Raw genomic sequence first — 11,487 nt, forward strand, 5'->3', positions numbered from 1 at the left:
CAAACTAGTAAGTTTATACTGTAACACCTGATTCATTTCTAAGTTTCTTAAGTGAAGCCATGAGCTCTCTAGTTTTGCCTATTCATATATCTCTGTACACACTATATATATGAGATATCTCTATCTCTAGAAAATATCAAAATTAAATTTATAAGAGCTCTATTTAATTGACTCAAAAGTAAATGCTTACAAACTAAATATTTCTACACAGAAAGAAACTGATCAAAATGACTTTCAAGTTCATGTTAATTGAAAATATTTTATATTAAGTTAATACCTGGTCTTAAGGTTAAAGTTTGTTGAGCTAATTAATATAGACATGTCTTTAGAGTGACCAACATTAGGTACAATACTTATTGTACCAAGGTTTAATGGAAGTTAAATAAAACTTGTTAATATCTATTGCAAATTTGTCAGTATGAAAAATAACTTGGTATAATAAATATTTACAAGTGAATTCAATGCAAATGAGATAGTTTTTGGATGAACTTTTAAGGAATAATTATATTTAAGGAATGTCTACTTAAGAATAATCTCTCCAGATATTTGGCAACTTGAATTTAGAGCTATGCTAAATTAAGTGATGGAAGTTTATTAAATAACAAGTCATTCTCAAATAAAATAAAATACATCAATTACTTAACAGAGAAACTAAAGGTATTTAGAACTTATTAATGAATATGTTTAGTGCCACCCTGAGATGTTCTCTATAAAAAAGGTTTTTAGAAATTATCACTAGTATTTATGTTCGCCAGTCTACAGAAAGCTAATGTAAAAGACAGTTCATAATTGCTTACTTCTTAGTTTTCACTAGAAATTAAGGTTTTTAAGAGTTGAGGATTCTAATTTAAACATGTAATTAAAGCTAACAGAAATAATAAAGGAAACATTTCCATATATAGTAGGAAAGTGGAATGTGTGTTTTTCAGAAAAGGAGGTATTAAAAATGGAACTGCATGATATTAAGAGAAGAGAAAGTAAGTTTATCTTAGAGCTGGTTGTTTCTGGATGGAAAGACTAAAGGACAAACTAGACAAAGACAGATACAGGCAGTGATGGAAGGTTTGTGGATGTCAGGATTGGCTAGATTTAAAGTTAATTAAGTGAATTTTGTTGTTAAAAGTAAGCTGGTAAAAGACTAGATTTAATTTTCTCTCTCTTTTCAGGAAGAGTTTTCTTTGCCTTTGATGAGAAAGCACAGGATACTGGCCCCAGTCCTCTGAGATGGCTGTCAAAGGGATGAGCTCAATGAGCCTAGACTCTGCATCTCCCCATACATGTATGTTTGTCCTTCATAACAGACTGTGTGAGCTCCCGCGCCCTTAACTGATCTGTATTTGTTTTCTGAAATCATTTGTGACTTTGGTTAAATAAACATCAATTCATATGACCTATGATACTATTGTGTGTGTTCTTGTTTTTAAATTGGGGTATAATCGCTTTACAATATTACGTTAGTTTCTGCTGTACAACGACATGAATCAGCTATATGTATACATATGCCCTCCCTCCCTGTTGTGTTTTAAAACCTTTTTGATATTGTTAACAAACTTCCCAAATATGAAAATCTAACAAGTTGTTTTAGCTTCCAGCTAACTCTTCAAATGAAGAAGGAAATGGCAACCCACTCCAGTATTCTTTCCTAGGAAATCCCATTGTCAAAGTCTGAGCCTGGTGGGCTAAAATCCATGGGGTCACAAAGAGTTGGACATGACTTAGAAACTGAGCACTGAAAACAACTCTTCAAAGGAACACTGCGAACCCTCAAAGAGGACTGGTAACCTAATTAGGCGTATTTGGTATGTTGAATTACTTGAGAAACATTGCCAAGTGACTGGAGGTGAACTTTAGGTTATAATGTATAGGTGAATATCATTAATATATTCCAAAATTTATATGGAATTCCTAAAATTTGATATACACCCTAATATAATGTTATCAGTCATAATTCTGTGTGTGTGCTAAGTCGCTTCAGTTGTGTCCAACTGTGTGCGACTCTGTGGGCTGTAGCCCATCGGGCTCCTCTGTCCATGGGATTCTCCAGGCAAGAGTACTGGAGTGTGCTGCCATGCCCTCCTCCAGGGGCTCTTCCCAACCCAGGGATCAAACCCAGGTCTCTTAAGTCTCTTGCATTGGCAGGCAGGTAACACTAGCACCACCTGGTTCTCTTAAAATGTTTCATGTCACAGAAATAGCCAAGTTTCTTGCCAATTGCATTGTACTCAAATCTCTAACCATGCCAGTCTAAGTTTTGTCCTTTACAGACAATCATTAGTTTACACTGACAGTTCAACAAAATGAGTCAAGAAGACTCACATAAAGGACTTTTTAACAAATACAAGTTTCTGAAAGTCTTTAGATAAATATGATTTATAACTTTATGATTTTTTCGGAAACATATTGGCTTTTAATATTTGTTTTCCAGGGGAAAAAAACTTACCTCTTATGCTATGGCCTACAACAAATTGATGAACTATACCTTTGAAAACAAAAATATAACATTTTTCTCTCTACCTGATCCTTCCAGAATTTGGCTTCTCTGGCTAGCTTTCTGTGGACTTGATGGTTTATTGCAACCAATTATAACTAGTTATACTAATAACGAGTCATACTAATCATTATTTTAATTTGTTCTCTGTTTCCATATTCTTCATTCTTTGTGTCTCCCTGCTACTAGCTGTATTACTTATATCCTATCTATTTTATAAGATTCTTTTCTCTTATATTACCCAATGTGTAACCAGGCAAAAAAACTGATAACGGCTAAACATCTTGAGGTATTAGATCACATTTATAATTCTACATACTAACAATTTTCAAAATAAATAGGATAATTGTAACAGTGTAATTCTACGTATGGGAAAAAGCAATAAGAGAAAACATTTTCTGGATCATAACAGACTAGTAAATCAGAGGATCCAGAGGATTTTAAATTATCAATGGGGTCTAATCCAGAAATTAGCACCTGGAGTGGTATATCAAGAAGAACCTTTGCCTGACCTAGGAATAAGCATTCCTAGCAATGTGGGACAAAACCTGGTTGTGAAATCTCTCTCAAACATTGGTCATATTTTGGACCAGAGAGACCGTGAACTAAAATACTGCTTGCCATATCAGTAAACAAAGAATGTTGCAGCCGTCAAGCCACACGTTACACCCACCCAAGGTGAGCCCTGAGGGGACTCAGGATGGAAGCAAGCTCCCCACCGCTACAGCCACCCTTGAAACTGCACTCTGAGGGGACATGAGGTGAGAAGACACAGGGTACCGGCCCCAGCTGTTGGAAGCGTGGTTCAAAGGAGCGAGCCCTGACTTTGCGTCCTTTCATACACAGGAAAGCACAACATTCCTTAACTGCAGATACCTGGTCTTCCTTCATTAACAGTATTCTTTTGATGTTCTAACTACCTGGTCTTCATTGCAAAATCTCCTACATATGCTGGCTCCCCAGCTTGACTCTTTGGAGCAGTCTCTCAAAGTCATCTTCGATGCAGTGTCCTGGCTTTGAAGTCCTCAGAAAATCCACCAAATGAAACTCTCAACTTATAGGTTGTGCTTTTTTTTTCAGACTACACATTTTTAAAATACATTTTAAAGAGTGTTGAACAATTTTTGGTTTTAAATGTCAATATTTACAATACAATGGAGACAACATGATCTTCAACTATTTATACTTATCAGGGAAATTTCTAGATATCAACCAAAAAATGGACATAGGGATATATATTTGTAAAACCTAAGAACTAAGTGAGAAAAACATTTGAAGACCACTGTTCAGTCTGTAAGACTATAGCATTTTGTCAGCAAAGTCTATGTTTTAATTATTTTTGTATCCCCAGTGCCAAAAATAATACCTCACCCAAGCAGGTATTCAATAAATGAATATATAAATGAATGATTACATTGGGTTGGACCAGAAGTTCCTTCAGGTTATTCCATAATGTCTTATGAAAAAACTCAAACGGACTTATGGCCACCCCAATAGTTTTTAGTCAAATACTGTTTTTCTTAATTAGGTTTTGTTTCAAGCCCCCTGTTTTCTAAATTCTTTGAGAATAGCCCATCTTCTAACATGCTCAGAAATCAAATAATTAAAAATATAATAAATGAGCAAAAATGTAAAAAAAAATCAAATCATTTATTTGTAAAGGATTCATATAAGTGAAGTACTGTAAGTATTAATCTAAAAGAGAATAATGATACTTACACAACAGGTAATACAACATAAGCAAAAGACACTAATGCATGCCTCTCTTCAAATAAACCACAAAAACATTTTGGTTAAGTGCAATTATTTGTTAAAAAAGATTCGAGTTAATAAAATACTCATAATGGAAATTGTTAGAATAACTAAGAATGAGTTAACAGAAAGTATAAATTGTTATAGAATATGCTGCTTAACATTTATTACATTTATTATTACAAATAATGCAAAAATGTAGGCACCGAGCTTTCAATGAGAACTGACTCATTGGAAAAGACCCAGATGCTGGGAAACACTGAAGACAGGAGAAGGGGACAACAGAGGATGAGATGGCTGGATGGCATCACCGACTCGATGGACATGAGTCTGAATGAACTCCAGGAGTTGGTGATGGACAGGGAGGCCTGGCGTGCTGCGATTCATGGGGTCGCAAAGAGTCGGACATGACTGAGTGACTGAACTGAACTGAACTGAACTTCTTCTCATATTGTGAGCTATAAGGACAGTCAAAATCTAGGCCTGTCAGTAAGGTCATCACTGCTACCACCTTAAGAAAGCCTGCCAGACACTGAAACCAATACAGCAGAAAATCAGATTCAGCAAAGGAAGGTTAGAGAGTGGCGGAACCAAGGGAAAGGCAGACAGCCCAAGCCCTAAAGAAATTCTGACATCCTGCATCTAGCCGAGGCTGAAGTCACTGGACTGCTCATCCATGTGAACCAATGACATGTTTTTCTGTACGTATTTCTGTCACTGAAAACCTCAAGGCTGCTAACTAACACAACCAATTTTGTATAGTAAAGCCAGGTGGAGCAAGTGTCACTATTTCTATTTTACAAAGAAGACACATACTCAGAGAGGAATACAGGACATTTTGACCCTGAGGATATTCTGAGAACAAACATTTCAATCAAAATAATACTAATAGTCATAAATTTTCATCAAGTGATTAGCTTTAGAATAAAATTAAGCCAAAAGGGCTTCTTATAGAGCACTTTTTAATTTTTTTTATTTAAAGTATTATTTTATAGTAAAGATTTGTCAATTACTCTTTTATCCATAGAGAATTTCACCAATTATATCCTCTATCCTCTGTCCTCTGTTTTCCTTTGTGGCTATCAGTGTGGACTGAATATCAAAAAGATTTTGCTCTTTCTTCAATTTTTAATCAACAAACGTTGTAGTATATAGCTTTGCCAGAAGTTTATTTGATAGTTTCTAGTAAGTCCTTCAGAGAAAGCGATGGCACCCCACTCCAGTACTCTTGCCTGGAAAATCCCATGGATAGAGGAGCCTGGTAGGCTGCAGTCCATGGGGCTGCTAAGAGTCAGACACGACTGAGCGACTTCACTTTCACTTTTCACTTTCATGCATTGGAGAAGGACATGGCAACCCACTCCAGTGTTCTTGCCTGGAGAATCCCAGGGACGGGGGAGCCTGGTGGGCTGCCGTCTATGGGGTCGCACAGAGTCAGACACGACTGAAGCGACTTAGCAGCAGTAAGTCTTTACATTTTTTGTATGACTGATAGTTTTTATTTAATTTTTGGCCAACTCAGGAGAGTTGTGGGTATTTTCTTCAGATATTTCAAAGCTGTTCTATTGCCAAGATCTTTATCTATCTCAAAAATGCTTTTCTTAGTTACATATTTCAGGCACATCCATGGGCAGCCCTTCTTCTACAATGGGAGATGCAACGCTTCTTGCCTGCCAAATTGTAGGCTACAAATCAAGTTAATTAATATACACACCCTAGGACATTCAATTCTGAAACAGACTCACAATTCAATGACCTACAACTTTGAACTAAACTAACCAAAGAAGTTGGCTTACTTCTAGGTTTCTCAACAGACTGATTTATTGGGCCAGATGATTATTGTGAGGGGATGTCCTGTAGAATGGTAGAATGTTCAGCAGATTCAAGGGTTTCTACCCATTAGATATAAGTAGCACCCCGTTTCTCTTGGTGAGGGCAACCAAAAAATGCATTCAGGCATTGCTGAATGCCCCCTGGGGAAGGGGAATTACCTCAGTTAAGAACCATGTAAGTGTCATTTTTTTTTTTTTAATACAAAACTTAGACCCAAGAGGAAACTAAATTTATCAGCAGTTTCCAGGTTAGTCTCTGTGTTCCCAACAAATTGTTTTCCTAGCAATTTATTAGCTTACAACTGTCCTGGGATTTTATTGCTAAATTCTTTAATACACAAAACTCACTGTCCTCAGGTGCAAAGTAGTTAATAATTTCTCCAAAGTTCAATGCCTAGTAAATACAGAGCTAAGACTTGCACACACACATATAGGTTTTCCCCTTTACACTATATTTCTGAATTGAAGCAGAAGTTCTATATTTCCCTTCCCCAAAGTCATTAATTCTATTATAAACTAAGGATATAATCTTAAAATCACAAAGATGGATGGATGGATTTTTATTACACCATTTATATGTTTAAAAATAGATAACCTGAATGTCTAAGAATAGGAAACTGGCAAAATAAATTATATGGATAAATATATGAACTTAATGCTTATTTAAAATAACCATATAGAGCAATATTTATCACCATATTAATACATTAACAATAATAGCTGAGAATAAATTATAAAACATACATGATTCACTTTTTTAAAAAGAAATTTGTATTCATATACATAATAATATACTTATTATTTTACAAAACCTGGGCTTCCCTGGTAGCTCAGATGGTAAAGCGTCTGCCTACAATGCAGGACACCAGGGTTCAATCCCTGGGTCGGGAAGATCCCCTGGAGAAGGAAATGGCAACCCACTCCAGTATTCTTGCCTGGAAAATTCCACGGACCAAGGAGCCTGGTAGGCTACAGTCCATGGGGTTGCAAAGAGTCAGACACGATTGAGCGACTTCACTTCACTTTAAAAAATCTGGTAACATTAACACAAAAAAAGACAATCATGAATCTACATGGAAACAGTCCGTTTTAGAGGACTTGTCTGTATTTTACTTACAACAAACAGATTTCTTATACAGAATTTTTTAATACTTCTATTAAAAAACTTATACACAAAAGTCATAAGTAGTGAAACCCTTTAATAATAATGGTATAAAAGGACAGTGCTCAACATGTCAAAGTGGACTTACAGAGTTATGTTTCCATATTATCACCTGATCCATGATAGACCTGTGCCTGTTTGATATGAGAGTCCTACTGAACTAATCTGTCTCCTCCTGAGGAAACACTGCAATAATCTTTATTGAAAATTCTTTGCAGGGAATTCCCTGGCAGTCCAGTGGTTAAGACTCTGCGCTCTCACTGCTGAGGGCTCAAGTTCAACCACAGCTCAGGGAACTAAGACACCACAAGCAACTTAGCCAGCCAAAACAACAACAAAAGAACTCTGCAGCAGCTAACCGCCTTGTTAACCTCTTTGTTCTAAAACCAAGAGACAATACAACTAATTGAAGTGTAAAGAGATATGCAGAATTTACAAATCATGGATGTTTAGACAAAGGATAAAAAGCGGTGGGTTTGGGTTTGTTTGTTTTTTTTTTTAAACAAAATGACCCTCTCTTTCCTCTGCTTCTCAGGCTTTATAAAGCTCCTATCTTAAAGGCCAACACAGCAAATTCCAGTCACTCCTGCTCCCTCTGTATGAACTGGAACAGAAGAAGACACTGAATGCTTATTAGGTACAACGAGTTGACAGGCACAAAAAGGAATATAAAAATAAATAAGACATACATACAGCCTAGGAGAGAGAAAAATAGTATATAATTTATATCTATTGTTTATGTACCGTGTTGTTCTTTTTCCAAACTACTAGGAAGCAATGTCAATTACTGGCAAAGAGAAGAGTTACCAGTCACATGGCTGAGTGCAGATGAACACATCTTCCCAATCTAAACTGTAATTCATTACGGCACACTGCTATTTGTGGTTTACATTTGTCTATGTGTGAGATCTGGTTCAAAAGGGGACACTCCAACCTTGATGGCCAGTGTTACATCCTAGGGAAGCCCAGAGCTCGCTGCCTGTTTACCTGGCTCACAGCTGTTTTTACGTGGGTCCAGATCTCTGGTGAGTCTCCAGGTATATTTATCCTCAGTTCTCATATCTTCATCCTTAAGAATCTTTGTGGTAGCAAGGCATAACTTACTCTTTGTGTCATGATGCTAAGTGACTGAGTCTAAGAAGTGAATATGACATTAGTAATGTGTACATGAGTCTCACATTTGCAGCAAAGCTTGTACTTTGATTTGCTCAACAGAATTTTGAGGTCACGTCTAAATGTTTTTATAATCAACATGCATTATTCATGTACAAAGAACAATTATTATTTAAAGTTCACATGCCTTAACCCTGCTAAGGTCCCCTGGAGGACGAAATGGGAACCCACTCTAGTATTCTTGCCTGGAAAATCCCATGGACAGAGGAGCCTGCTGGGCTACAGTCCATGGGCCAAAAAGAGTCAGACACGACTTAGCAATTCAGCACACACACAGGCAACAGCCTACCTAAATAGTTCTCACAGGTCAAACCTAAAAGGAACAGTTTTCATTTCCTCTAAAGCCAAGAAAACAGAATAAATCTCACACAGCTGAAAAAATACTAAAAATAATAAAGAAGCTAACTTTGAACATTAATATATGTCAGGGACCCTAATAACTAATTAAATCCTCACAACAACCCTATCTAATATACTTTCCTTATCCTCATTTTACAGTTAAGAAAACTGGGACACAAAATTAGGTAACCTACTCTCAAATCCCCAAACAAATACACACACAGACACACACACACACACACAGACACACACACACACACAGACACACACACAGACACACACACACACAGACACACAGACACAGACACACACAGACACAGACACACACAGACACACACACAGACACACACACACACAGACACACACACACACAGACACACACACAGACACACACACACAGACACACAGACACACACACAGACACACACACACCAGAAATGGGCTCCAACCCAGGTTGATTCATTCTAAAGCCTGAGTTATAGATCTTTGACCTCTGCTAAGGCAAAGGAAAAACAAACAGCTCAAAGAACGAAGAAAAAAAAAATCCTAGAAAAGTAATAATTGATAAAGGGGCAAAATATGAAATAAAACTCTATACAGGAAAAAGGAAAAAAGCATTTGTTCAATGAAATTAATGAAATGGATAGGACTTAATCTCCCTCATTTCTGACAAGGAAAATTATTGGTGGGTGGGGGGAGCAGCGTGCAAGAGAAACAACGAAACTAGCAATTTCATAGTGAAAATCTCCCTTATTCTTATCAACGACGCTGAATATCTTGCCTAGAATCACTCTGCCACTCAAGTGAAGCAACAACATACATCCCTTTCCTTAACCAGCACAAAGGATCTAACTCCAGCACAAACAGAGTCCCTAAAACCAGCCCAGGCAGAGCCAGGAAATACTTTGCTTAGAAATCTGAGCAGGGAATTCCCTGGTGGTCCAGTGGTTAGGACTCTTGGGCTTTTCACTGCCCAGAGTTAGCTGTGTGATCTGCAGGAAGTCACTTTTCCTTTCTAGGTCTCCAGGACCTCAATCATATAGAGTCAAGGGTTTAAACTAAATCAAGTTGCGGTTTGGGTTCTAGAACATCGTGAACTGGGAAAAAAGAAAACTTCCAAGCAGAACTTCGACAGAAAGGCTCACGGATACGTTTAAAACAGACTGAAGGGGTTCTCTGGCGAGAACGTACACTTGTCAGCGGCCGCCAGCCCTGGCTGGAACATGGCACGGACTGACTTCCATCCAGGTCCTGGGGACTCGGAGAGCAAGGTCAGGCCCAGCTTTCCGCAGCCTTTGAGGGCAGCTGCATGAACCCCTGCGTGTACAGTAATCTAAGTCAGAATCCTGGGGTGGGATGGTGAAGGAACCCCTGGGGTCAGGAAAAAGCATCATTTCAGATCATCAGGAACCTAAAGCCAGGCCCCTCGCATCACAGAAGGAGGCTCAGAGACTGCAAACGCCTGGCCCCGCGCTACCCAGCAGAGAGAGGCGGAGACTAGAGCTCCCGGAGCCGCGCTCCTTCCCAAGGAAGCCGCGGGGAGTGAGGGGGCGCGGAGGGCCCGCGCGCGGCGAGCGCGGCCGCGGGGCGTCCCGGGGTTACCTGAGCCGGCCCCCGCCCCTGCGTGCAGAAGCCTGGCCTCCGAGCGCGGCGCGGCGCCGCCCGGCTGGCGCCGCACCACCTGCCGCAGGAGCAGCCGCACGCGCCGCGCGGCCGCAGGGCCGCCAGGCGGCCCGAGGAGCAGGAGCCGCGACTGCATGGGGGCCGTCGCCGAGCGCAGGGACAGGGGGTCCGGGGCGAGCGGCGCTCCGGTACGGGCGGCGGGAGGCGGCAGGCGGCGCGACGAGGGGGACAGGAAGCGGCGGCGCGCGGAGTCCGCCGGAAACTCCTTCCCCCGGCGCGCCCGGCTCGGCCGGCCCGGGCTGCCCTGGGCCCGCTGGGGTGCCGGTCCCCGCCGCCTGGAGCCGTGCCCGGAGCCGGCGGGGAGGAGCGCGTGCCGGCGGTGACCCCGGGGCGCGCCTCGCCCTCACCTGCCGCGCGTCCCCGGACTCCCCGACAGGCCTCCGGCGGCTCCACACGGTCCCGTCAGTGCTAGGGACTTCAGGAGATGCTGAAGGGTGTGAGGAGCCTTTGATGGTGTCACTCTTTCTTGGTTAATGGCCCGGTCTTCGTGTAGTTTTCCCTGTGACCCCATGGACTGCAGCACGCCAGGCCTCCATGACCTTCACCGTCTCCAGAGGCTTGCTCAGACTCACGTCCATTGAGTCAGTCGGTGATGCCGTCCAACCATCTCATTCTCTGTCGTCCCCTCTCCTCCTGCCCTCAATCTTTCCCAGCATCAGGGTCTTTTCTCGTGAGCTGGTTCTTCGCATCAGGTGGCCAAAGTATTGGAGCTTCAGCTTCACCGTCAGTCCTTCCAGTGAATTTTCAGGGTTGCTTTCGTTTAGGATTGACTGGTCGGATCTCCTTGCAGCCCAGAGACCCTCAAGAGTCTTCAACACCACCTTCAAAAGCATCAATTCTTCAGCCTTCTTTATGGTCCAGCTGTCACATCCATACATGACTACTGGCAAAACCATAGGTTTCCAGTACACTGCTTCAAACCCTTCCCAGAATTGCATAGGTCTTCTGGAGATTGTGGGTACACCTATCTGGATTTGTTGTAACCATACCTGTGTATTCAATCAATACCTGAAAGCCTAACCCTTTCCCCCCCGCCCCCACCCCCTCATGTTTTATTA

The 11,487-nt window shown here is 40.7% G+C and overlaps 1 protein-coding gene across 1 annotated transcript in view; it reads right to left on the reverse strand.

The window, feature by feature from the left end:
* VWA8 (von Willebrand factor A domain containing 8) overlaps nucleotides 1-10,608 on the reverse strand; it is a 380,884-nt gene extending 370,276 nt beyond the window's left edge. Inside the window, exon 1 of the mRNA XM_040267183.1 lies at nucleotides 10,349-10,608. Coding sequence (XP_040123117.1) covers nucleotides 10,349-10,505 — 157 coding nt within the window. The 5' untranslated portion in view covers nucleotides 10,506-10,608. The remainder of the gene's footprint in view (nucleotides 1-10,348) is intronic.
* Nucleotides 10,609-11,487: the final 879 nt, after the last annotated feature.

Source organism: Oryx dammah, unplaced genomic scaffold, assembly GCF_014754425.2.
Source record: "Oryx dammah isolate SB20612 unplaced genomic scaffold, SCBI_Odam_1.1 HiC_scaffold_24, whole genome shotgun sequence".
Lineage (NCBI taxonomy): Eukaryota > Metazoa > Chordata > Mammalia > Artiodactyla > Bovidae > Oryx > Oryx dammah.